The following is a 27,623-nucleotide window of genomic DNA, read 5'->3' on the forward strand; positions in this document are numbered from 1 at the left end:
CGCGATTGCACTGGGTCTCCACGGTGTCTATTATTCTATATCCATCTGTCAAATAGTAATTTATTTTTATTACTGTAATACAAATGTTGGACGTAATTTGTCAAGACAACATTCAAAATGATAAAAAGATTTTAAAGATTTCACGGCTGGGCTGTTTCTTTAGAGAGTCTCTGCAGGGGCAGAATTGAGATGATGCATGAATCTGGACAGGTCGTGTCCCAGCAGAAGGGGGCGTCTCCACTAGGTCTCCGCTCAAAGCTGCTGCTGGCTGGGCTCCTTTCACGGGGTGTGTGAGAGGGGTGGGCCTGGTGGGGGTGAGACCTTCAGCTGGTGAAGGCTTTTCCTCAGGACCCCTGGGCAGCGAGGGGGCTATTGCTAAACCAGCACGGCGCTGGAACTGTCTCCTAGGGATAATATCGATACAGTGACTACTGCTAGGCTGGATATTAAAGCCAGCTTCTTAAACTGGCAACCTCCCCAAGGATTCCTGGCTTTGACATTTCCCATTTTGGATAGTTTATCTCTGAAACCAAATATAATGCAGAAATGTGAGCAGCACCAGATCTTGGGTGCCTTTCACTCAGCAGGCTGAAACTCATGGGAACGAAACTCATACAGAAGCTCCAAGCACAAACCCTCTTAAAATCTTTAATTTCTTTTTATTACCGACATGCATAAAGTGTCAACAGCTTGGGATTATGTTGTACAACATTTCTTTAAAAAATAAAAGAAGGAACCATGATTAATTACTAGCAGTTTTGACATAGGTTTTCCTCTACTGGCAGAAAAGAATAAAATCCCATCTGCCATCATATAGCTGGGTCCTGTTTCACCAGTAACTGGACAAGCAAGACCCACGAGGTCGGGAACACCTTGCGTCACATTTAGCAAATTGTGTACAGTAGGTAGGTACAAGCAGCAAACAGATACTGATCTACTGACCAAATGCACGTGGTTAGAATACCCCATTAGACAGTGAAGGTGTTGCTGTGTTGCCAGCTATATAATCAACATGAACCAGTCAAATAATACCTCGAAGCCTGTGCAAAAACTCCCACACAATGGGTGAATCTTATTTCTCCTGACGAACAGAAAGCCAACGTGAAAAATAAAAGATACTCCGTTCAAAAGTGATATGAGCAGAAAAGATACCAGCAAAGTTCCAGAGATCTCTTGTTTTGCCTGGGTATGTACAGTGTTCCAGTAATCCAGAGATAAGATAGTCATGAGCCGTGTCCGTTAAACAGAGCTTCCAATTTCAGAGGCAGTCTGCCATAGGGCTGAGACGGCAGGGGAGAATTTGGGCCACCATGACCTGCCTGTGAACCTCCTGAGGACACCTGGCTGGCCATTGCCAGAAACTGAATGCTGGCCTGTGCAGGCTTTCATCGGACCCAGAAAAGGGTCTTGAAACTCTTCAAGACAGATACCGTGCCAGAAGTGTCATTCATACCACAGGGGCAGAGGGAGAAGGAATGGAAGGGGCTGATCGGGAGCTCCGCTTAAATCTGGACCTTTGCTGCATGATAGAACTATCCTGGGTCTGGGGGTATGTCTGCGTCCTTGAACGCTGCTCCCTAAAAACGAAACCCCGACCACACCAGCAGCAGCAGGGGCAGAAGGCTAAGCTGATTCCACCCTTTTCCTGGAGGCAGCTCAAGGTGGGCCACTGTGTTTGTCCACAGCCACAGGAAAGAACAAAAGCCCCACAGTACCTTAGAAGCTACGAAGAATTTGGGGCCGACAGGAGCAGTGGCTCCAAAAAGCTCCTCCTCTGCTGCAACATTTATTACTTGTTCTCAGTCATGTGTCTGAAATGGCCCAGACCAGGCAGCTTACCTTATGACCTGCTGTCCATACAGACCTCGGTTTGGATCCTGCAGAAAGGTCTGTGGGTCTTGTTGGTGGAGGGGATCCTTCCCTACTTCCCCTCTTCCTGCAGCCTGCTGCCTGCCCTGGAACCCCTTTGGTTGGGGAAAGCCTTGCCAACGAAATGTACCACAGAACCAGGGGTGGGATAAGGGAGAGTCTTTCAGCTCACTTTACAGCATTGATCCTCAGGGGAGACCCTACACAACTTACATCATTCTTTTCTCCTCTAGTTTATTCACACAACACTCTTGTGAGGTGGCCTGGGTGGAGCGTGTGTCATTGGACCAAGGCATATAAACAGATCCCCCCTTGCTCTTCCTGGTTCAAAGACCTAGCCCAGGGTTCCTGTCCCTTTTGAGCACGCAGTCACCTGCGGGATTCTGAGGCCCCCAGAGGCAGAGGCCTGTACCACCCTTTGCGTGCCTGAGGTCACTTGGCAAGCTCCCACAAGGGGGCGGAGATCCAACCGGAAGCTCTCCATCCCCAGACCTGGGAGGCCATGATGCTGCCGCACAAAGTCCACTCGTTAAGGCGTCTCATTCATTCATTTTTGCTGCTACAAATTAAGAAGACTACCTGCCCCTCGGGAACTGCTGGATTGTACAAAACCCAAAAGCTTGGAAGTGCCCCCTGAGAAGCTGGGCTGGGCCAGTTAGAGCAATAAGCCCCATTCCCAGAATCCTCTGGTCTGTTCTCAGGATTCGAGTGACTGGCAAACACCCCTCAAGAGGTCTTGGAGAGCCAGCATGGTGTAGCAGTTAGGCTTTTAATCTGGTGAGCCGAGTCTGATTCCCCTCTCCTCCCTGACATGCAGCCAGCTCGGTGCTGTTGGGCTAGTCACAGTTCAATTAGGGCTGTTTTACCATAGTAGTTCTCTCAGAGCTCTCTCAGTCCCACTTACCTCTCCGGGTGCCTACTGTGGGGAGAGGAAAGGAAGGCGATTGTCAGCTGCTTTGAGACTCCTTTGGCCAGTGAAAAAGGGGGCATAAAAACCTACTCCTCTTCAACTGGCACCTCACTGCCCCACAGGCTGAGCATCCTTTCGTCTGTGACTCCACTGACTTAGGGAACTGCCTCAGATCCAATTGCAGGGTGCCCTAGAGAAAACTCTCTTGCCAGAACATCCTCATCACCTGGGGTGAGCATTCACCTGTCAAACAACATATTTGCTTTAGGCAAAAGGGAGCCTTTGGCTGCCTCACCTGCTGCGTCAGATCCAAGCCACACTCTCTCAACAGCTTTGTGTCTGGTCCGGAGAGACCATTTCATTAGAACAACAGGATATTCGGTGAAACGGGCAAAACAGCACGGAATCTGAGGACAGAATCGTCTAAAGTGCAGGGCAGGTTCTGTGAGCCCTGTGTCGAGCTCCACATTTTCCTGAGGTCTGAGCTCAGCTCTGGCCTAGGGGAGCTAAATTCACACACAACAGCCAAGCCAGGAAAACCCAGCTCTTGCCAGGCACAATGTTAGAAGAGCCACAAGAACTACCAGGCAACTGGTCCACACATCCACATCTGACTGTGACTCACAGGCCCCCTCCCCCCAGTATTTGGTTCAACACAGCAGGAATGGCGCTAGTAGAGGGCTCCCCCCCCCCCGGGTTGCTTGGATTCCATTCTGCCTTGTTTTGAGCTCCAGAGCCACTGTAGTTCCTTCTCTTGTTTTCCACCCCCCTCTACCTCACTGCCCAGGGTGATGAGTTGGCAACAACTCCCACAGATTGGCACGGAAATGCCACCAGGGTCACCCCATCAGGGATGTGGGCAGCAGGGAAGGAAGAGACCCCCCCCCAGGGCTGAAAGCAATAAGCTGAAAGCCACCCAAAGGAAAGGCGCTTTTGGACATGAGGACTATCAAGAAATGAGTGTTCAAGGCAGGACAGCTGCGAGACAGAGAGAGATAGAGAGAGACAGACAGAGACAGACAGACAGAGACAGACAGACAGAGACAGAGACAGAGAGAGAGGGCGGCATCCTGATCCCAGAGATAAGTCCTTGAGGAGAGAAGCTCTGCAGGACTGGGGAATGTTTGGCTGACCGCCATTATGCTCCCCCCACCCCCATCCCATCATGGGCAAGTTAATGCAATTGCAGCTCCTATAGGATTCATTCCTGTTGTGTGCCATTGCAACTCTTTATGCAAAAAAGAAAAAGAAAAAGCATGCACTCCACTGCAAACCAGTGAAGCTGGCCTTCCCATACTTCAGATGCATCACACAAAGGATCTTTCTTGCGCTTTAGTGTTGCAACTGGGGGAAAGAGGGAGGGGCTCTCCGTAAGCCAATGAGATGAAGGTGCAATAATGTACTTTGGTTACTTAGGCATTCAAACAGGCCACAGGTTTCCAAGTGAGAAAACCACACAGGTTCATGATGCAGAGAGGGAAACGCTCTCATTATAACACCCGACTCTACATATGGCGCCTTCTGTTTCTTAATTTGGGATTGCAGATTGGCAGACACTGTAAAATGGATTGAAAATGAGGATGCCTGATGGGGACCATCAGGTTCTGCTTTGAATTGGAGGATGGCACCAGACAAATGCCGGTTTCGTTGTCATGATGCAAATGACACAATTGTCAGATGGGGAAAGGAAATCTGTTTCCTGGGAGGAAAACAGCACCCAGGATCCATCAAAAAATCAGAGAAGAGGCCTGACAGGCAAAAGGACCACTTTGTAAAGTATTTGTTGAGGCACAAACAAGGAACTGCAGGCTGTATATGCCTGACAAATGCCAGCTCTGGATCCATAAAGGAGTTAAGGCGGGTCACATCAGGTGCTCTTTTTTGTTTAGGAATTATTTTAAGAGCTGGCAGGGGGGAAAGAGGGAGAAAAGACATGCTCAGAGATTGCAAAGGAGTCCAAATCTCCAGCTCTTTTAATACTCATTCAGAGAAGTCAACATCCTCATGGGACAAGTGAAACCTGTTAATTCCTATAACTATGTTATTCTTTGGGAGAAAAATTTCTCCTACACAAAGCATGGATTCTTTGGTACAGGGGGAGAGGGGAAGAATAATAATTTGAAATGCTAATGGTTTAAAAGGAATTTCTGCATCCTGGCTTGTAGAACTGGCCACCTAGACCATCAGGTTTTCCTGGATTCTAAAGGTTTGCTTGAAAAAGCAATTATGTCTGCTTTTTGGTGAGGTCTATGAAAAAGCGCAAGACGTTTGAATACAATAAGTGGAAACGAAAAGCCAGAAGAAACACTCTGCCACACAGTGATGAGAGTTGAAGAGGGATCACGAAAGGATCTTTTCAGGCAAGTTCTTTGAACTGCACCTTCATCCTGCTGCACAACCCTGGATTCTTAAATCTACCCAGCAGAGGCGGATTCTGGGAGAATCTGGCCCCTCGTAAACGAATATATGTTCTGTCATTAGAGAAATGGAGAGTGGACTTCGTACAGACTCAGATATCTACAAGGTGCCTCAGCAGTTTGCCTGAGGCAGGGCGAAAGTCCCTGGGAGCTGGCCCGGACAAAGACCCTAGCCGGTGCCTGGAGAGGAACAAGGCATGAGGTAAGCAGGGGCCTTGAGCTGACTGGGTAATTTTATCAAACGTTGTACAGAGTGGTCAACGAGGCAATGACTTCATCTGGGCGTGTTATTTGGACTGCATAGAAATCTGTATCCATCATATCTCAGAGTGAACCCTGGATTTCAAACATGAGTCGCAGCTATTAAGAAAGAATTCTCTGGCATTGTGGCATCATTTGGGCTTCTCCCCACAATGAGTAAAAACAAACCTGAACTCCCTGATTATGGGTGTATCACTGCCAGTTCTCAGAGATACTGGCTGTAGCACATGGTGCTTTGCAGGGAGGCAAACAAATGCAGTACATCATGTAAGGTGGAAGCCAACCCCACCATGCTCCTGAGCCAGATCAGACCCTAGCATGCTTGGGAGCATGGCACTCATAGCTGCGACCCCAGTTTAGTGCTTCCAATCCCATCAGGCCCTGTCCAAAGCTCTGAGATTTCACTGATTCTAAAGAGTTATTTTTTTCAGGTTATCACATCAATGAGCTTCTACAGACCTAAGTCTTGAACTATGAATCTTTGAAGATGACCTTTCCTATAAATCTGAACCCCCTGCTGTCTCTGGCCAAAAGTCCCTCTCTGGCCAAAAGTCCCTCTCTTCCGCATCTGACCTACTGCCCAGGTTTGTGTGCGTGGCTCAAACAACTGCCAGCTAATCAATAACAAAAAACAAAAACCGATTAGCCCAGGTATCTCTCCATAACCTCTCATCCTTTTCTTCTCTTGCTCCATTCCATTCTAAAATCCTGTACAAGCAACAACAAAAAATATCTCATCATTTTAAATAGACGCTTTGTATCAAAACCACAGTAGGAACACTCTGCAACAGGCAATAATTACGAGTGATGAGAACGGAAATTTCAGGATCGGTATCCTTCCTCCACATTCCCACCTGCATGGAAGGCTCACAACAGGTGCTTGATCCTGCCACGCCATCCTGGATCTTCCCAGGTTACTTCCACATCTCTCTTTCCCAGCCACGGTTGCCAAAAACAGCTGTGTCAAATGGCCTGCTGTTGGTTCCCCCCCCCTGAGATCCAGAGGCCTCTACTAGCAGTTCAAATCTCTGAAAACAAACGGGACACTCTATTGGCAAACTACGCTTCCTTGTTGTGTCCGTCATCTTTCCTAGTATCATATATCGAGAGCCAGGTCTCAGTGTGGTGGGAATCCCAGATCCAGGGTGTACCACTTTGGGGGAGGTAGTTTTGCATTGGACGGTCAGAACAAAATCATAAGGTAAAATGGCTCAACAGCCACGTCTCTAGCGTGCAACAAGACAACGGCTGCAGGGCAGATGAATGGGATGGATAACCCAGTAGCCAGCTGTTGGCCATGCCTGAGCCAAGCAGCATCTGCAGCAATGGAGATTCACTGCCTTTTCCAGGCTGCCAGCCACAAGCCCTCCAGAGCAGAAGCCCATGAGGAATGCTCAATGGCCAACCCACCACTGAACGGAACAGCACCACAATCTGAGGGGGAAAGCCATGGGGGCATCTTCCGTCTTTGCAGGAGGAAAACCCCACAAGGGAAGGAAGTCTCTTCCCTGCTCCCATAACTTGGCAGAAGCAGCAGGCTTTAAAGCTGTGGAGCATCAATATGGCGTGGCAATCACAGAGAATACTGGCAGAATGCCTTCTCTGTGTTTTCCTCTCTCTCTCCTGTTCCTCTCTAGGCTGCTGGACCAAGCAAGGCAAGACACCTTGGTGAGCCCCTCCAGCCAGAAGGACATGTAGTGACTGCTAGTACGGAGGGCTCTGCTCCCTGGACTCAGCATTCACTAACGTGGGGGGAGTTTTATTTGTTACACTTTCTTTTGCCCCTGAGTCAATTGTGGGGCTCCATCAAATCTTAAAATTGAATCAGTCATAAAACTAGTTTGCTCAAATATAGCTAGTCCCCAAATCCTTCTTTTCCTGGGAAGTGTTCTGTGAAGTGTAATGGGGAGAATGGCTCCAATTGTGTTCCCAAGGAAGTGTCTGAATACTTTTAGAAGACTGAGGCTGCAGTGAGCATCTCCTTAAGTCAGGTGCAATTCAGTGGGACTTACTTGCAAGTAAACATGCACCAATCTGGCTACAGGAAGCCCTTTTGGAAGACCCAACAATTGTGGGCTGGTTTGCAGTATCTGGAAAATCAGTTTTTTTGTGATAAAACTCCCACATTTGTTAAGGCTTAGATGAGCAGGCCGGGCTGTTTTGCCATCCATACGACGGCAGTCTTTTAACTGCATTTGAGCATGGACAGTTCAACCAGGATGCTCCAACTGACACCTCACTATTTTTGATGTAGTTGGTGGATCATGCATGGGACACGGTTGTCTCCATTCTCTGTGGTTATTAAAATAAAAGAAACATTTTCTCTCTTGCAATGCCCTGAAAAAAACTGAGTGCAAGAACACAAAAGGAATAAATTGATGCGCTTAAAACATTTCAAATGCCAATAGTGTCCTAAGGTTTACAGGTCAGAGGTGGTTAAATGAAGTGATCACCTAAATTGGAAGGTATATATATACCCTGAGTATATATACACAGAAAAAAGTGTTTCAAAAAAAGCAGAAATGAAGCCTAAGTCTTGGTTGCGTGTGTGTGTGTGTGTGTGTGCTCGCACACACATGTAAAACTGCCCAAGTCCCACAAGGCTGAGGTTGCCCCAATATCTCAGCTTGCCTTGCCTGAGGTTAAGGGGCTCCCCCTCAATTACTGGAATAAAGGGGAAAACTGTTTGAATTATGCACACTTGATAAATTCTGCTCCTCGTTTTAAAAAACAAAAGGTTGATCAATACTATGGTGATTTGAAATTTCCTGAGTTTGCAAAATGTTCCATTAAAGTAGATTTGCCTAACCAGTGACTAGGCATACATGGCTGTTAATGGATTTCTCATTGTTAACTATATTACAGGTTAAACAATATCCATACATTGCACTACACCAATATCCCATGGTCTCACACACACAAGGATATCCACGGATGAGCATTTGGGAGGAAGGGGATGCAAAAGGAAATAATCCTCCGGGCCACAAGTTAACCCTCTCCATCCCTTGGCTGGGCGTGAATCATGCCCACGGATCTTGACGGGGACTCTGACACACCAGTGACTCTTGCTTGCCCTAGCTGACCTTTGCATCTCACTCTCTACACAAACAAGTTATTTCTTCTCTCTTGACTTGGGCCATAGATACTGACCAACCTCAGGAGCCGACTTCCAGAGGAAGCGAGTTGTGACTTGTGAAAGTGCCGACTGCAACAAACATACACAAGTCTTTAAAGGGCCACAGGGTTTCTCTCGGGATTAGCTGCAGGGGATGGCTGTAGCCATGCCCTGCAAACCTCTTCCTGACATGCTCAATAATGGAGAGAAGGTATCAGCAAGTGATCGGATGTCGAATGGCAAGACTTCACAAAGCGGCCCCTCCCTGGAGCACTTAAAGAACAGAAAGTGCATCTGCCTGATTCGTCAGCACCAACCCCAGCATTTGACGAACCCCCCCCCCCAATCTGTGAGTCCCCCCAAATATCACCTCATAAACCATAATGCACTCCTCTGATGCTGGACCCGTAATTTCTTTTCTTGCAAAACAATTTTCTTTTTTTGCTCAAAGGTTCTAATGTCATTTTTTTCACACCTGGGAAAAGGTGGTCGGGGTGAATCCTTAGCCCTGTGCTTTCCAAATGATGTTAACTCATGCTTGCTCACCAAGAGGCCTGGAATTTTTTGTTTGTTTTCAACAATGCAACATGGCACGATAGCAAAACTCCCGAACGAGCCACAACAAGCTGCTGGAAACAGCTGATACTTACGGGCAAGAAGCCACAGGCTGAGTGTGGGAAAGTGAGAAGCAGAACTTGGAAAGCCCCGCCCACTTGAAAGGCCCACCCTTTTCTCAGTCTGACCATTCATTCTCATCCAGCTCAGAGTCATCATCTGATTCGCTGTACTCCACAGCAATCCGGCGGGAAAGGATCGTGGCCACATCATTTCCCACGGGCTCCTTCTTAGCCTCCTGCTCCCACTGTTCCTGGACTTTCCGGAGCTGAATTCCTGAAGGAAGGAAGGAAGGAAGGAAGGAAGGAAGGAAGGAAGGAAGGAAAGAAGGAAGGAAGGAAGGAGGGAGGGAGGGAGGGAGGGAGGGAGGGAGGGAGGGAGGGAGGGAGGGAGGGAAGGAAGGAAGGAAGGAAGGAAGGAAGGAAGGAAGGAAGGAAGGAAGGAAGGAAGGAAGGAAATCCTTTGAGTCAGCAACATGCAGCACATAAGATTAAGAACTTTAAGAACACAAGAAGAGCCCTGCTGGATCACAGTAGTGGCCCATCCAATCCAGCATCCTATCACACACAGTGGCCAAACAGTTCCTTTGGACTGTCAATGACAGGACACAGAGGCTAAGGCCTGCTCCTGACATTGCCTCCAGGCCCTAGGGTTCAGAGGTTGACTGCCTGTGAATGTGGATATTCCTCTCAGTCACAATGGCTCATAGCAATGAAGAAAAACCAAGTACAGTAGCCACTGATATATCTACGAATTTATCTAATTCCCATTTCAAGATGTTTGTTCCTGTGGCCATCACTACATCCCTTGGCAGCCGATTCCACAATTTAATCATCCATTATTATCATTCAGGGAATGAACAATTTGCGCTCACCCAACCCCACCCAGGTCCAATATATTTCTAGTCCAGGGGCTGGGTTTAGTCTGGCTGTGGCCCTGCTTTTGAAAGAAGGCTCCCTTTGGTGCTCTTCCAGATGCGGAATGGGCACGGATCTGAGTCAGAGCTGCAGAGTTACACAAGGCCACCCAGGTAGCTTCATAGCTCTGGGGAGATTTGAATGATCTCGATGAGGGGGTGGAGGGACTACTCATCAAGTTTGCAGATGACACCAAATTGGGAGGACTGGCAAATACTCCAGAAGATAGAGACAGAGTTCAACGAGATCTGAACACAATGGAAAAATGGGCAAATGAGAACAAGATGCAATTTAATAAAGATAAGTGTAAAGTTCTGCATCTGGGTCAGAAAAATGAAAAGCATGCCTACTGGATGGGGGATACGCTTCTAGGTAGCACTGTGTGTGAACGAGACCTTGGGGTACTTGTGGATTGTAAACTAAACATGAGCAGGCAGTGTGATGCAGCGGTAAAAAAGGCAAATGCCATTTTGGGCTGTATCAACAGAGGCATCACATCAAAATCACAAGATGTCATAGTCCCTTAGGCTGCCTAAGGAGGTGGTGAGCTCCCCCTCACTGGCAGTCTTCAAGCAAAGGTTGGATACACACTTTTCTTGGATGCTTTAGGATGCTTTGGGCTGATCCTGCGTTGAGCAGGGGGTTGGACTAGATGGCCTGTATGGCCTGTTCCATCTCTAAGATCTATGATTCTATGAATCATGATCTCCCTAGCCCAAGCAGATTACAGCAACATTTATGTAAGCACCTCCTTCCACTGGGTGGTGCTGTGGCTCACCTGATACTTGGGTGGGTTCCATATTATTTCTAGCTGTTGCTCTGTGCTATGGGGAGGGGGAGCAAACCATTTAATTGTTTGTGCTGTGCAGGATCACCTGAAAATCTTTATTAAAGTTGGCTTTTTTAACATGGTTGCTGCTATTTTATAAAAGCCAATGGCCGAGTACAAATAAATCTACCACTCCAACTCTAAGCTGGCTTTTTTGAGCAAGGGGTTCCCAGGATTGTGTCCATGGGCATGATGGTGCCCGCCAACACTTTTCCTGGTGCCTGCCAAGTGTTTTTGCAAAGTGGGGGGAACTTTTGACCCCAGGACTTCTAGCTGGCTGTCCAGATTTCTAAGCCAGCAGCAGCTCCTATGTGACTGAGGGCAAATTGTGCAAACTAAAGAATCAGTCTGAAGCTACCTGCCCGTTTAAAGAGGCATCCTATGAAACAAAACTGTTGCCTGAAACATCGAAGAGCTGGGCATTAGAGCTATGCATAATCTCGCTCCCTGAGAGGGTTGTGCGCTCCGGCATGCTCCAGCCACTTCAGCGATCATCGAAGCCTGAAGCAACCAGCGGTGCAGTGCAAAGGGGAGGGGGCAGTGCTGGTGGTGGCACGCTAGCCGGTGCCCACATGCAGGCCCAGAGCTTTGCGCCTGCAGGCGGGTGCTGTCTGGCACACCATTGGTACTCCTCCTCTCTGCGCTGGCCACTTTGGGCTTCAGTGATCGCCGAAGCGGCCGAAGCGGCCAAAGAGCACAACCCTACAAGTCCCTGAAGTTTGGTGGCTGCCTCTGCCTCCTGTGGTGTGTCAGAATGCCAAAGGGGCCCGCAGGCTCCAGAATATTGGGGTCCCCTGCATTACTGGACCTGCTGCACTTCATTAACTCTGTAGGGTTCCAATGCAGAATGCCAAGCAAGGCAAGAAGGGGAGTTTACCAAGTCAAAAAGAAGCATCAATAAGGCATGGGGAAGACCCAATGGGCTGTGTGCCAGCTGCTTGCTGCTCCTCCCTCCCTCCCTCCCTCCCTCCCTCAGGGGACTCTGAGGGTCAAACCCAGCATGAAAACCAGACACTCACCTCTGCGGATCGCAGCCAACAGGTCACTCCGGGCGTCGCTCATCGGTATCAGGGGGACCTGAGGCTTCCGTGATTCCACTGTGACCGCAGGGGGGGAGGCCGAGTGAGCCGGAGAGGCTGAAACTGTCGGTGGGCCAGGGGGAGGAGGGGGAGGGGCCACAGGGGGGCCCATGGGGCCAGTCTGAGGAGGAGAGGCAGAGTAGGGGCAGGGTGGAGCTGGTGGAGGGGAAGGTGCGTAAGATGAGAGAGCCACAGAGGTAGCGACATTAGGGGCCATGACGGGAGGGGCGGAGATGGGGCTGTCGAAGGCTGTCTGGGCTGAGGGGATGACCGGGGGTGGGGGCGGAGGAGCGGGAGGGACAAAATACTCGGCCAACGGCACCTGTTGAGGGCTGCAAAGAGAATGGGAGTAGACGGTTTGTGACAGACACGGCAAAATAAGCCTGACAAAGGTTTAAAGAAAATTAGTGCCTTCAGTCATGGAATCAGATAACGGCTTCCCCACTATTCCAGCCAGACTGCTGACTTCTGATTGGCAAGCAACATGGGACTGAAGCAGAGATCTCTAACAAGTGTAATTATCCAGATCTTCTAGCCTGGGTGTGGCCCTTGATGACCTCCACTGATTGACAGCCAGGGAGGGTGAGAGGCTTGATTCTCCAGGGGCCATCTGCAGCTGCATCCACATAGCACTGTAGGCTGCTTGGTGTTAGAAAAATGATCTGCACTGGACTGGCTTACCCAGACAGCACAATTCAGCTGCAAATGATGTGTTTCTTGGTGTCTTCCTGGACTGGCCAGAAGAGTTGGAGGAATGACAGGGCCAGCGTTCAGAAAGTTGCCCATGGGGTCCTTTGAGTCTTTGCCCACTTACGGGACCTCTCACAGGGATCTACATTGTTCCCCTCCCCACTTCTCCATATCTCAACAGGTTACCCAGAATTTTGGAGCCAATTGTCATCAATATACAGGTGACATATTGCTCTGTTTATGTCTGAACCAGGCATGGTGATCTTACCTTAAAACTTATCTGAGGACATTAAATGCCTGGATGGGGGTGAATGCAAAGCAATGACCACTGCAGGGAAGTTTGGAGAGAGGCTGTGTTTTTTTCTCTTGCTCAGTAAATTCTGCAACCTCACTCCATAGCAGTTTCCTGGCTACTTCCGGATAGGTTTTCTTTGTTGGGCTTCCCCAGTTGTAGGCTCAGCTGCCTAAGGAAGCCTGTGAAATTCAAGACCTTGCTGTACTCAGCAAGACCTTGAAGACCCAGATCTTGGGTGGTTCATGTTTCTTGTGGTTTCATTGCACAGTCCAATTTGCCTACAAGAATATTGCAATGTCTTGGAGAACCAAAACACCTGTGTGTCCATTTTGCCATGAAGCACGGGTGGCCAAACTGTGGCTCTCCAGATGTCCATGAACTACCATTCCCATGAGCCCCTGCCAGTGCTGGGAAGACCGGGAAGGAGTGAAACTGCCCTTTCTAGACTCCAGTGAAAGAAGAGTAAGGTGAAGGCAATTCTGCTCTCTTCCCCCCCTCTGCCACAGTCTCCTAGCCTACCTGGCTATTAATTTAGGCAGGTACTTTGATCTCAGGAATCCATTATCTTGGATTACTGACGAGTGCAGAGGTGAGAAGAATGCAGGGAAGAGACAAAATCCTCACATCCAGAGAGTGCTGAATTGAACTCCATATTGTTGGAGGCTGCTGTCCAGGGTCCTGAAGAAGCAATTCTTCAGACAGTTGAGGGCACATGAACCAGCTGGGAAGTTGGTCCAAAATGCTTCTTATGGTAACTGATCCCACATAGTTCATCTAATGAGACACATCCTCTCCCCACATCTATAAATTTATGTGAGCGTATTTTATGTACATGTATGAGGAGCAGGAAAACACTTCTCCACCTAGGACTGAATGGCCCAGCGGTACCACACAACAGCTTTTTGTGCATTTCAGCCATCAAACCTCGACCACAGAAGGCCTTAGACCTAACATAATTTTTCCATTGATAGTTCTGGTGATGTAGGAGTGGGGGGGACTGCAAATGACCAAGCACACAACAAATTCTGCCCACAAGGATCCATGCAAATGGAGGTTAAGAACTGCATGGAAACAGCAGAATTTAGGTCAGGAGCTGCTCTCTGGCATTAGTTTATTAAGCAGTAACACCTACAGCATTATATGACAAGGAAGCCGGAAGCTCAATGATCAATGAGTTCAAGGGACAGATAAAGTGGTCTCTCATCCAGTCAGCCTGGCCCTGTGACCACCTGACAGCACCACCTTGACCATTGTCAAAGGGCATCCTTAGATGGGGGGGGGGGGGAGATGAGGGTTGATTTTATACCAGCCAATTGCTGCTGTTATTCATAAGGAGGGAAAAGAGACTGCAAAGCAGTGAGCACATAACTAAGTTCCTTCCCAATGGTCCTAATGGCACTTGCATGAGATTCAAGTTCAGTAGCCTCTTAGACACCATCAAGATGTTGGGAGCCTAAGCTTTGAGAGTCAGGACTTGACGCTAACTCAAGCTAACATACAGCCCTCTCCTTGACACCTTACTACAGCCAGCTGATTTCAAATAGAACAAAGGGGGAATTGTCCATTGGAATGCATACCCATAATCCTTGACTATCTGAGGCCTCGGTCCATTGAGCATAGTCTCTGGCGGCTGGGGCACATGAGGCTGCTGGACCCGGCTGAGGCTGTTCTGCCGGCTTCCTGCCACTGCGGGCCTGTAGACGTGGTCCTGGCCCTGGCTGGCCAACAGGATGACCTCTTTGTTGTCGGCGGAGAGGTGTGAGGCTGGAGCTAATATCTGCTGGGCATGATGGTTAGGACTGGCTGGGTAGGAATGATCAGCTACATCAGACGCATAAGATCTGTCACACACAAAAACAGCAAAGGTTGTACTCCTGGGCGGCCAGAATCACAGGATGGGCAACCACAGCGAAAGGAGGATCGTGATGGCATCTGGTGGCAAGTGGGATCGAGGCCTGGTCAGGTAAAGGAACCAGGGATGGGCATGAGGAGATTGCAGGCATGCCGTGGGAAGGGACGGGTGGCAACGCAGCCCTGCAGCTCATTTGCCATCCACATTGGCTGAAACGCCAGTTCACGCAGAGCAAGCCCATTTCTTCTCTCAGCACACAGGCCATGCCATTATGGCTGGAGGAGAGGTGTCCCCCAAGCATGCCCACCCTCAGGAGTTCCCGTCAAGGTCTGGATGGCCCTCAGCCTGCATCTACTCAGCACACGGCTCTTGGTCGCCACCAAGGACAGCAGCATAAAGAGAAGGCAACAAAAAGAAAAGCCAAAAACAGCAAAGGAAGAGAAAGATCAAGCAAAGCGTGTAGTACATAAAACCTGCCTATTATCTGGGGATAGTGATCCTTCCGATGAGGCCATGTGATATGGGGATGGGGAGAACCTGTTATCGGGTCGGAATTCCTTATCATAGGCCATCATGTTCCATTCCAGACGCCGGTTCCGGGCTTTCCGCACTTTCTTCACTTCCCGGGTGGAATCTTCAACCAGCCTCTGCTCCTGCAGGAAGCAACAAAAGGTCTGCCAGGTCAGCCACCAAGTGGGCAATGGCGCAAACCACAAAGTTAGCTTGAAGTGGTTGTCCCAGGCCAGGCTCACGGGCCCAGGGGGCAGGATCCCCAAGGCGGAAAAACGGACTGCGCCACTTCAGGGTTCGTGAGAAGAGTTCATAAAGAAGGAACTCTTTGGGAGTCTGGGCTGTGGTCTTGTAAGAGTGTGAGGCTAAGAGAGAGCACCCTGATGGAACTGTTGATACCTCCACCTCTCTTTTCAATGGAAGAAATGAGGACAGATCCATTTATTCACCTGTTCATACAGACCTGCTTCTGTCAGATTAGCAAAGCGTGGAGCAGCCATTTTGAAAAACCCTTCTGGTTTTCACCTCTTTGTTTTGCTTCTGAATCACTATGACGTGCTCTTTAAAATGTCCACAGAGCTTTCTGCAATATCACTCCACCCACCCCTGCTCTTTTTCACCATGGAATTTTAAACAAATGTTCTAATGTGAGCACCATAGCACTACACCGATATAGCAGTGCCGTTACTGAAGTGCTATAGAGTTATAGCACTCACATGATGCAAATTCCGTTAAATTCTTAACTTGTCTTGCCGACAGCTTCATTTCCCAGAAAGTAGAGAGGGGAACCAGGGGCTCCGCTATTTTAGACTTGATTCTCATCAATAGGGAAGAACTGGTAGATGAGGTGGAAGTAGTTGGCACACTTGGTAGCAGTGACCATGTGCTTTGGGAATTTTCAATCATGGGAAAGAGAAAACCTTTACAAAGTTGTACATATAAGATAAGTGTAAAGTTCTGTATCTGGGTCAGAAAAATGAAAAGCATGCCTTTTCTGGATGGGAGATACGCTTCTAGGTAACACTGTGTGTGAACGAGACCTTGGGGTGCTTGTGGATTGTAAGTTAAACATGAGCAGGCAGTGTGATGCAGCGGTAAAAAAGGCAAATGCCATTTTGGGATGTATCAACAGGAGCATCACATCAAAATCACAAGATGTCATAGTCCCATTGTATACGGCACTGGTCAGACCACACTTTTACTGTGTGCAGTTCTGGAGGCCTCACTTCAAAAAGGACGTAGATAAAATTGAAAGGGTACAGAGGAGAGCAACAAAGATGATCTGGGGCCAAAGGACCAAGCCCTATGAAGATAGGTTGAGGGACTTGGGAATGATCAGCCTGGAGAAAAGCAGGTTGAGAGGGGACATGATAGCCCTCTTTAAGTATTTGAAAGGCTGTCACTTGGAAGAGGGCAGGATGCTGTTTCCATTGGCTGCAGAGGAAAGGACGCGCAGTAATGGGTTTAAACTACAAGTACAATGATATAGGCTAGATATCAGGAAAATATTTTCACAGTCAGAGTAGTTCAGCAGTGGAATAGGCTGCCTAAGGAGGTGGTGAGCTCCCCCTCACTGGCAGTCTTCAAGCAAAGGTTGGATACACACTTTTCTTGGATGCTTTAGGATGCCTTGGGCTGATCCTGTGTTGAGCAGGGGGTTGGACTGGATGGCCTGTGTGGCCCCTTCCAACTCTATGATTCTATGATTCTATGATATAGACTGGACTTCAGGAAAGCTGATTTTCACAGACTTAAAGGTATGCTGCGTAGAGTCCCGTGGTCAGAAAGACTTAAAGAGATGGGAGTCCAAGAGGGCTGGGAGTTTCTTAAAAGTGAAATACTGAAGACTCAATCACAAACAATTCCCTTGAGAAGAAAAGATGGAAGGAGCCTAAGGAAGCCAAGTTGGCTCCATAAGCAGTTGTCAAATGATTTGAGGAATAAAAAAGAGTCATTTAGGAAATGGAAGGAAGGCCTAATTACCAAGGATGAGTATAAACAAATAACCAATAATTGTAAGGGGAGTGTTAGAAAAGCTAAAGCTCAATATGAGCTTAGGCTAGAAAGCAATGCTAAACATAACAAAAAGGCTTCTTTAGTTATATTTCAAGCAAGAAAAAGAATAAGGACACTGCGAGGACAAGAAAGTGAAATTATAAAATATGATGATGAAGAAAGGGCTGAACTACTTAACTCCTACTTCTCCTCAGTCTTCTCTTGTGAGGGAAATGGTGATCATAGAATCATAGAATCATAGAATCATAGAATCATAGTTGGAAGGGGCCATACAGGCCATCTAGTCCAACCCCCTGCTCAACGCAGGATCAGCCCAAGGCATCCTAAAGCATCCAAGAAAAGTGTGTATCCAACCTTTGCTTGAAGACTGCCAGTGAGGGGGAGCTCACCACCTCCTTAGGCAGCCTATTCCACTGCTGAACTACTCTGACTGTGAAAATATTTTTTTCACAGGCCTCCAGAACTGCACACAGTACTCCAGGTGTGGTCTGACCAGTGCCGTATACAATGGGACTATGACATCTTGTGATTTTGATGTGATGCCCCTGTTGATACAGCCCAAAATGGCATTTGCCTTTTTTACCGCTGCATCACACTGTCTGCTCATGTTTAGTTTACAGTCCACAAGTACCCCAAGGTCTCGTTCACACACAGTGCTACCTAGAAGCGTATCCCCCATCCAGTAGGCATGCTTTTCATTTTTCTGACCCAGATGCAGAACTTTACACTTATCTTTATTAAATTGCATCTTGTTCTCATTTGCCCATTTTTCCATTGTGTTCAGATCTCGTTGAACTCTGTCTCTATCTTCCGGAGTATTTGCCAGTCCTCCCAATTTGGTGTCATCTGCAAACTTGATGAGTAGTCCCTCCACCCCCTCATCTAGATCATTAATAAATATGTTAAAAAGTACCGGGCCGAGCACCGAGCCCTGAGGTACCCCGCTACTCACCTCTCTCCAGTCTGATGAAACACCATTGACAACAACTCTTTGAGTGCGGTTCTCTAACCAATTCCCTATCCACCTAACTATCTGAAAATCCAGATTGCAGTCCTTCAACTTATCCATCAGAACATCATGGGGAACCTTGCCAAAAGCTTTACTAAAATCCAGGTAAATGACATCAACCGAATTTCCCCGATCCAGCAAGCCTGTTACTTGGTCAAAAAAGGAAACCAGGTTGGTCTGGCAGGACCTGTTGGAGACAAATCCATGCTGACTTCCTTGGATCACCAAATTGTCCTCCAGATGTTTGCAGATCGCTCCCTTTAATATCTGCTCCATTATCTTCCCCACAACAGAGGTCAGACTCACTGGTCTGTAGTTTCCCGGGTGATCCTTCCTCCCTTTTTTGAAGATCGGAATAACATTTGCTCTCTTCCAGTCCTCTGGGACATCTCCAGTCCTTAAAGAGGTTCCGAAGATGATGGACAAGGGCTGTGCAAGTTCTCTGGAAAGTTCTTTGAGTACTCTCGGGTGCATTTCATCCGGACCAGGGGATTTGAACTCATCCAGTGCAGCTAAATGCCTCTCGACAACCTCTCTATCCATGTTAACCTGCCACCCAGACACTGTCCTTTGGCTATGGCCATCTCTAGATGTGCCTAAAGACTTTGACCTATGGGAAAAAACAGATTTTAAAAAGGCACTAAGACTTTCTGCTTTCTCTGCATCTTCCGTTAGAGTTTGTCCATCCGCACCCAACAGTGGGCCTATTGCCTCCTTTACTTTACGTTTGCTCCTCACATAACTGAAAAATCTTTTCTTGTTACAATGGGCTTCCCTGGCCAATCTTAGCTCACTCTCAGCTTTGGCCTTTCTTATGATTGATCTACAATGCCTAGTAACCTGTAGGTACTCTTCTTTAGAGCTCTGTCCTTCCCTCCATTTCCTGAACATTTTCCTTTTCTTTCTTAGTTCCTCTTGAAGTTCTCTGTTCATCCAAATAGGCTTCTTAGAGCTCCTGCAGTGTTTTCGTCTTTCTGGGATAGTCATTGATTGAGCATGCAATAGCTCCTGTTTGAGTAGCGCCCACCCTTCACATGCTCCCTTCCCTTCCAGCATTCTCGTCCATGGTATGACACTCATCATGTCTCTGAGTTTATTAAAGTTTGCCCTACGAAAATCCAACATCCGCGTCTGGCTACAAGCTTCCTTGGCTCCCCATCTCAAAAGGAATTCTATGAGGACATGGTCACTTCCCCCTAGGGTCCCCACCTCCTTCACCTCATCCACCAACTCTTGCTTGTTGGTCAGTATTAAGTCCAGTACGGCTGAACCTCTTGTGGGTTCCTCTACCATCTGATAAATGAAATTGTCAGCCAGGCAGGTCAGAAAGTTGCATGACAGAGGACGCTTCGCAGAGTTTGTTTCCCCTCACACATCTGGGAAATTGAAGTCACCCATGATGACAAGGTCCTGCCGCTTGGATATTTTCTCAAGCTGCTCACAAAGTGCAGCATCCACATCCTCTCGATGTGAAATCAATGTGAAATCAATGTGGCAAAGACGTAACACAACAGGGGAGATGGGAATGGTGGCCTAGGATCACTGTTGGAACAGTCCACAAACACCTAGTTTCTTTAAATGAAACAAAGTCTTCTGGGCCACATGAGCTGCATCCAAGGGTACTAAAAGAACTTGCAGATGTCATCTCTGAACCTCTGTCCATTCTTTTTGACACTTCTTGGAGAACAGGTGAGGTGCCAGACGATTGGAGGCGGGCCAATGTTGTCCCCATCTTCAAGAAAGGGAAAAAGGAGGATCCGGGTAATTATCGACCTGTCAGCTTGACATCTGTAGCTGGCAAAATTTTGGAACAAATAATCAAACACTCGGTCCTTGAGCAGCTGGAACTGAGAGCTGTGATTTCTAAGACTCAGCATGAGTTTCTCAAGAACAAGTCATGACCAACCTTATGTCTTTTTTCAATAAAGTGACTACCTTCTGGGATCAGGGGAATGCCATGGACATAGTTTATCTGGATTTCAGTAAAGCTTTTGATAAAGTTCCACATGATATTCTTGTTCGCAAGTTGGTAAAATGCGGTATGGATCATAATTCTGTCAGGTGGATCAATATCTGGTTGACAAATCGTACCCAGAGGGTATTTGTTAATAATTCAGCATCTTCTTGGAAAAGAGTGACAAGTGGAGTACCCCAAGGATCTGTCCTGGGGCCTGTGTTGTTCAACATATTTATAAATGATTTGGATGAGGGATTAGAGGGGATACTTATTAATTTTGCAGATGATACTAAACTGGGAGGGGTAGCAAACACAACTGAAGACAGCAACAGAATACAGGATGATCTTGATAGGCTTGAGAAGTGGGCTAAGCTGAATAAAATGTTCAATAGGGACACATGTAAGGTTCTGCATTTAGGTAGGAAAAACCAAATACCCCAATATAAGATGGGGGAGACTTGTCTTGGCAGTAGCATGTGCGAAAAGGATCTAGGAGTCTTAGTAGACCATACATTGAACATGATTCAGCAGTGTGACTCAGTGGCTAAAAAGGCAAATGGGATTTTGGGCTGTATCAAACGGAGGATCATGTCCAGATCATGGGAGGTGATGGTACCGCTTTACTCTGCTCTGGTTCGGCATCACTTGAAGTACTGTGTTCAGTTTTGATCACCCCAATTGAAGAGGGATGTTGACAAACTGGAACGTGTCCAGAGGAGGGCAACAAAGATGGTGAGGGGTTTGGAGACCAAAGCGTATGAGGAAAGGTTGGGGGAGTTTGGTCTGTTTTGCCTAAAGAGGAGATGACTGAGAGGGGATCTGATAACCATCTTCAAGTATTTAAAGGGGTGCCATATAGGATGGAGCAGAATTGTTCTCTCTTGCTCCAGAGGGACAGACCAGAATGAATGGGATGAAATTAATTCAAAAGAAATTACATCTAAACATCCGGAAGAAGTTCCTGACAGTTAGAGCGGTTTCTCAGTGGAACAGGCTTCCTCGTGGGTTCTCCATCTTTGGAAATTTTTAAACAGAGGCTGGAGAGCCATCTGATGGAGAGGCTGATTCTGTGAAGGCTCAAGGGGGTGGCAGGTGACAGTAGATGAGCGATAGGGTTGTGGGTGTCCTGCATAGTGCAGGGGGTTGGACTAGATGACCCATGAGGTCCCTTCCAACTCTATTATTCTATGATTCTATGATCAGAGTGTTCAAAAAACCCAAATCACAACTCTGAGAAAGATCACACAGGAAAAAAGGGAGGGTGAACTCCACTGTTTGAAATGGCTTTTGTGTCTCCGAGATGGCTCATGAACAGAACAAATGAATTGGCTGTGTGAAATCCCCATCCCTGTGTCACTTTACTCGAAATGGGGTCAATGAGGAATAATATCCTGTTTAGAATGGGGCCGTGAAGATCCCCATATTCAGATTTTGACAGATGCTATACTGTGAAGCATTTGCCTCGCATGGCCTCCCTCCCACGTTTACCTTCTGCCTCCTTTTCTCTTTCCTTTTGTCCTCTGTGGCCTGCAGCATCTTCTCTTTCCACAGGTTGAAGAAATAGGATGGGTCTGTGTAGAACTTCAGGCCGTCTTTCTTGTCATCTCTGAGATGAACAAATTGGTTGGAAAGAGAAACAGAGACAATGAAGCATAACCTTAGAATAGCCTAGAGATGGTCAAACTTTGGCTCACCAGATGTCCACAGACTACAACTTCCATGGGCCCCTGCCGGCACGCTTGCAGGGGCTCATGGTAATGGTAGTCCATGGACATTTGGAGAGCCATAGTTTGGCCACCCTTGGCCTAGATAATGATAAGTAATCCAATGGGATTGGGCAGCATTTCTGATTTGAAATACATATTTGGTTTCTGTCTGCTTCATAGAGCTGAGGATACTCGCTCTTCTGTTACCAGTACTGGAACAAGGAAAAGCCAGCACCCACACAGAGCCCTGCAAGGTGGGCACAGACCCTGACACAGCGTCTACTGCAGCCTGCTGCTCTTTACAGCTCTCAGCTCTCAAGGTACGGCTGGCTAGCCAGCCCTGGAGTTCAGCCACTTGAGGTTTCTGAAAAAACGGAGAGCAGCAAAAGACTATTTATAACACACACCCCTAGTATCCAATAAACACTTCCCATTTGTAAGACTGCAAGTTGGATTTAGCATTGCTGAGCCCATTTTACAGGTGGCTTGCTGAGCATGAGCAGAATGGCAGAGGCGGTTTTCAAACCAAGGACTTCCTGATCCATAGCTTGGCCATTCAGCTGCTTCTTATGCGCAGCACACAGATATCCAAAGGACCACAAGCGGGGTTGCACTAGACTAGGATCCCCAGCCTTCTGAGCCAGTGGGTACCTTTGGAAATTTGAGAGGAGGCAGTAAGGGCCGCGCCAAAAATGGCTGCCCTAGGAGGGGTGGCCAAATACAAAATGGTGGCCTAAGGAGAGACAGAGCCAAATGCAAAGCTTCTCACAGTACTTGGGAGGAAGAAAGACCAAAGGGGGAACGGAACCAAACACTGACTCAGGCCAGATCCGGTGGTCCCCAGCCCGCCTGATCGAAACTCAGGTTGAACCAGACCAGTGGCAGCCTTGGAAGAGGAGACCCAGAAGTCTCGGAGGGATGATCCATCCTCATAAATCAAGCTCTCATTTTCCCCTCGTCTCCCCTCCCACTGCAGAGTTTACCCCTTAAGGCCTGAATTTTTCTTCCACTGTGAAATACTGTAAAATAAGGGCACAGTGGTGGCGCTCCACAACAGTCCCTGCAGAGGAAGCAAGAGGCACGTCTTCTCCAGAGCCCGGGAAGAAAACCTTCAGGACAGGAAACGCTCGGATTCTACGAGAGAGCATCCAGCCACCAGACGCAACCCAAGCTGAGCATCCATCTCCGACTCCTCCATGGCTTTCCGTGATGGCCACAAGGCCTTTCTGCCCACCTGTATGGCGTGAGGATGTTGAGCGGTGGGGGCTTATCGCAGCGCTGGTACATCTCCATGACCGGGTTAGGGATGGAGTTGCGAGAGACCACCTGCTGGTTCTGGATGGTCGAGCTCTTGAACGCTTTCCGCATGTTGATGTCTTGCAGAGAAACTATGAAGCAGAAGAGACAGCAGGGAAAGGGAGGAGGAGAAAAACAGGGAGGGATAATGTTCCTGTTGCACATCAGACTTTTCCCCAAATTACTTGCACCATTCAGACCAGGAGGGGCTGTGGCTCAGAAGTAGAGCACCTGCTTGGCATGCAGAAGGTCCCAGGTTCAATCCCTGGCTTCTCCACGTAGAAAAGGACCAGAGGATATGAAAGACCCCTGCCTTAGCTTGGAGAGCTGTTACCAGTAGACAATGTTAGGGTGCTGAATCAGAAGAGGGCAACGGTATAGAAGCATAGAAGCATAGAATCATAGAGTTGGAAGGGGACATACAGGCCATCTAGTCCAACCCCCTGCTCAACGCAGGATCAGCCCTAAGCATCCTAAAGCATCCAAGAAAAGTGTGTATCCAGCCTTTGCTTGAAGACTGCCAGTGAGGGGGAGCTCGCCACCTCCTTAGGCAGCCTATTCCACTGCATTTACCAAAGGGCCATAGTTTAGTGGTAGAGCATCTGGTTGGCATGCAGCAGGTCCCAGGTTCAACCGCTGGCATGCCTCTCCCGATAAAAGAAGATGTGGAAGCCCTCTGTGTAAGATTTCTACGTAAGCCCTGGGGAGCTACAGCCATGGAAAAGACTAAATTGGCTTTGATGGACAGGGGGACCGATTCAGCATGTGGCAGCTTCATGTGTAGGTCTACATTGTGAAAGGCTGTGATTTATTTCACACCCAACCTTAACACCACACCAGGAAGACGAAAACTATCCTTCAGAATCCGCATCAGCAGCAACCCAGAATTCCCACTCGTAAGTCAAATGTCCAAGAGAAAAGTGGGGCTCAGGATAGGTAACAACCTCAACACATAGACTGAAGATTTAAAACATTTCCAGATTTGTGTCGCTTCTGTCCCCAGCTAGAATCCCTCATGGGGGAGGTGTGGCAGAAGCTGATCTTCCCCTTCCTTCTCCCACCTCTCCTAGTGTTGAGGCTGGTCATAGTGGTCACTCCTTGGAAGTAGTCAGTTGGGAAATATGTCCTCTTTTTGGCTTTTCAAAATATGGTCACTCTAGAAGGCAAGGACTATTAAATTAAGGTGGACAGCCTTGGTCAATGCATTTTTTTGGGGGGGGAATAACTGGCCAATCAACAACTCACAGAGGCATTGCCATGTGTCCAATGCCAACAGCGGATTGGCCCTGGAGGCAGAGCCAGAGGACAGCCAGCGTGTCTGTGGCCTATTGCCCAATGGGTTCTGGGCCCCGGGGGTGTGGCCTTCTCTAGCTGTTTGGGAGGGGAAGGCAGAAGGGTCCTGGCAGGACAGGGGAAGGGGTGTCCAGTGCTGGTCCTGGGCAGGAAGAGCCTCCAGTCGACAAACAGCTGCACACCTGTCTTGGCATGTCCAAATCTAATTACACATCCCTCCTTGCTGAAAAATCCCCATTTAAATATTGAGTTCTGCTTCTGAAGGGAAGAGGTGATCAGAAGGTTTGTGATTGCAGTTGCCAACCTCCTGGTGGAGCCTGGAGTTCTCCTGGCATCACTGCTGCTCTCCAGACAGTAGAGACCAGTTCCCCTGGAGGAGATGGCAGCACTGCAGGGAGGGTTTTATGGTCTTGATCCCCACCAAAGGCCCTCCTCTCCCCAGGGGTTTCTCAGCTCAGAACTGGCAAACCTCTCAGGGAGGTGGTTTGAAATTGCACTTTAATTGGCTTGCAGGGAAATTTCCCCCTTATCTTGTCAAGAAGGTTGAACAAAACAACAAATTAAACATTTATTATATTGTGTGCACACATGCAAAATTAAAAGCATTAGGAGTCTGCATATCAGACTGCACAAGTTGCGAGCATTCCCAGGGGATGAGCACGTCCCAAGAAGCCTCTTAACAAAACTGGAATATTTTCAGTTGAGTTTGTCTCTCCCTTTTGTGTTGTTTGCTTAATTCTCCCCTTGGAAGCAGTGGGCACTGGGGGGAGGGGGGGGAGGTACTGCAATGGTCCCAGACAGGAATGCCATCCTCCAGGGGGGACCTGGGGAATTACAGGTCATCTCCAGTCTAAAGAGATCAGTTCCCCTGGAGAAAATGGCTCTTTGCATGGGGGGACTCCATAACATCATTCTCCACTGAGTACCCTCCCCACCCCAACTCCCACCTACTCCCAGCTCTTCCCCCAGAGTCTCCAGGGACCTCCCAACACAACGCTGGCAACCGTAGCCCCTCCACCTTCTGTGCCTGAAAGGGGGAGACTAGAGTGGGGGGAAGACTTGAGTGTTATTTGCCCTGCCCAGATTGTGGCCTTGCAGCAATTTTTAAAGAACCACAAATGCTTTCAAAATGACTTGGTGCTCCACCCAGCAGACTGCCTGAGAGATTCCTTCCTCCCCCGCCTTCTATTTCTATTCCTTTTATTCTTTCCTTCTCTCCCTTCCTCTGCTGTCTCTCCCACAGTCCACATTTAGATCAGCAGCATCTTGGGACAGAGGCCGGCCTTCTTTTCCCCTGTTGACTTTTGCAGCTCAAAGCACCAAGTCCTTTTAAGGTCCAGAACAGTCCCTGCCAACTGCTTACAAGATAGCAGTTCTCTTTAAACAAAAGCGGGAGGGGGAGGGGAATACACAATCTGGGGAAAATTGTTTCAAAGATAGTTTATTTATTCAGTCGGGATCGGGCTGCAAGAAGGTATAGGCTCCTTGCAGAGCATGACACAGCTGCTCCGGTCTTGAAGTAACTGTCAGAAGGAATCCTCTTTCCCTGAATGCTGTTCAGCGACCTTAAGGGGCCCAGGGTCTGCTTCAAAAGACAGCTTCATGCAGATTTCTGCAAGGATCTCTCTGGATTTCACCACCCCACTTCTCACCCCTGTGCTGTTCCTGAGGCAATCAATAGGAAACATGGGGGCCATCATCCCTGAAGTTAGTTACCTTCCTCCACCGTGGAGTCTAACTGAGTGACCTTGATCACCAGCAGATCCACCCGCTCCTGCAGAGAGTTCATCCGCAGGCAGAAGCTGTTGGCTTCGTTGAACAGTTCTCCAAAAATGTCTTCAGCGTGTCTGCCTGAAAGAACACAACATAAATGGTTAATAAAAATGCACGAGGCTAAGTGGACGGCAGCCCAGGAAAGGGCCTCCTTTGCTGTGGCACCACCAAAACATTTGAGTTCCTTCCTCAGGGGGATTTGTACCTCTCTCTCTCTCTCTCTCTCTCTCTCTCTCTCTCTCTCAGGGCCTCACCTGCAGGGGAGGATTTTTGGCAGACCCCTAAGAAGAGTCATTGATTCTCAGCCCTGGTTCTGGTGTTGTATGTTCTGTGTTTTAACTGAATTATTTTATGATTTAAACATTCTTTTTAAGCGTACAAGTCTTTAATGTTTACTGCTTGGGGACCCTGGTTGGTTAGAAAAGTGACCCTGAAATGTTTTAAATAAATAAATAAGGCTCTTGAAGAGCTATCAAAGGTGAAAACGCTCTACGCTCTGTGGGAGAAAACCTACTGATTGTTCCTGGCCCCAGAGAATTGCACCTAGCCTCAACCAGGGCCTGGGCTCTCTCTGTCCTGGCCTCACCTGGTGGAATGAGCTCCCAGGTGAGCTGCGGGGCCTGCGGGATTTGTCAGTGTTCCGCAGGGCCTGTAAGACGGAGCTCTTCCGCCAGGTCTATGGTTGAGGCTGGGATTGGCAAGGAAGAACGTTGCCCCCCTGGGGGTCTGAATTATTCACCAGCACCCTCCATCCCCCAATGCCCTTGTTCGGGTAGGGGAGAGTGGCATTTTCCGCCGTGTTGGGTATTTTATAGTCTTTTAATAGCGGTTTTAATGGGGGATTTTAAGACTATTGTTACCCGCCACAAGCCTGTAGGGAGTGGTGGGAAATAAATATAATAATAAATATAATAATAATAAATATAATAAATATAATAATAATAATAATAATAATAATAATAATAATAATAATAATAATAATAATAATAATAATAATAATAATAATAATAATAATAATAATAAAGGGAAATATGGTGCTTTCCCCAAGCTGAACCAGAGGCAAATGCAAACAGTATCCAGATAAGGACATTATTCTTATCTAATAGGTTTAGGAACACCAGAAGACCCCTGCTGGATCAGACCAGTGGTCCCTCTAGCCCCACATCCAGTCTCACACAATGGCCAACCTGTTTGTTGTACAGGTAGACAAGTAT

At 48.0% G+C, this 27,623-nt stretch overlaps 1 protein-coding gene across 4 annotated transcripts in view; it reads right to left on the reverse strand.

Moving 5' to 3' along the window:
- Nucleotides 1-639: 639 nt before the first annotated feature.
- The window catches only part of LOC143822353 (actin-binding protein WASF3-like), a 53,473-nt gene continuing 26,489 nt past the window's right edge, over nucleotides 640-27,623 (reverse strand). For 2 of the 4 annotated variants that reach the window (XM_077307372.1, XM_077307376.1), the window contains 7 exons: nucleotides 26,353-26,487; nucleotides 23,282-23,435; nucleotides 21,830-21,947; nucleotides 15,327-15,502; nucleotides 14,575-14,838; nucleotides 11,953-12,344; nucleotides 640-9,463 (listed from right to left, as the gene is read on the reverse strand). In XM_077307372.1, the coding sequence (XP_077163487.1) occupies nucleotides 9,306-9,463; nucleotides 11,953-12,344; nucleotides 14,575-14,838; nucleotides 15,327-15,502; nucleotides 21,830-21,947; nucleotides 23,282-23,435; nucleotides 26,353-26,487 (1,397 nt within the window). In that variant the 3' untranslated portion in view covers nucleotides 640-9,305. The remainder of the gene's footprint in view (nucleotides 9,464-11,952; nucleotides 12,345-14,574; nucleotides 14,839-15,326; nucleotides 15,503-21,829; nucleotides 21,948-23,281; nucleotides 23,436-26,352; nucleotides 26,488-27,623) is intronic. The other 2 variants (XM_077307373.1, XM_077307375.1) reach the window with 2 other exon arrangements.

This window comes from Paroedura picta, chromosome 13 (assembly GCF_049243985.1).
Source record: "Paroedura picta isolate Pp20150507F chromosome 13, Ppicta_v3.0, whole genome shotgun sequence".
NCBI classification, from domain to species: Eukaryota; Metazoa; Chordata; class Lepidosauria; order Squamata; family Gekkonidae; genus Paroedura; species Paroedura picta.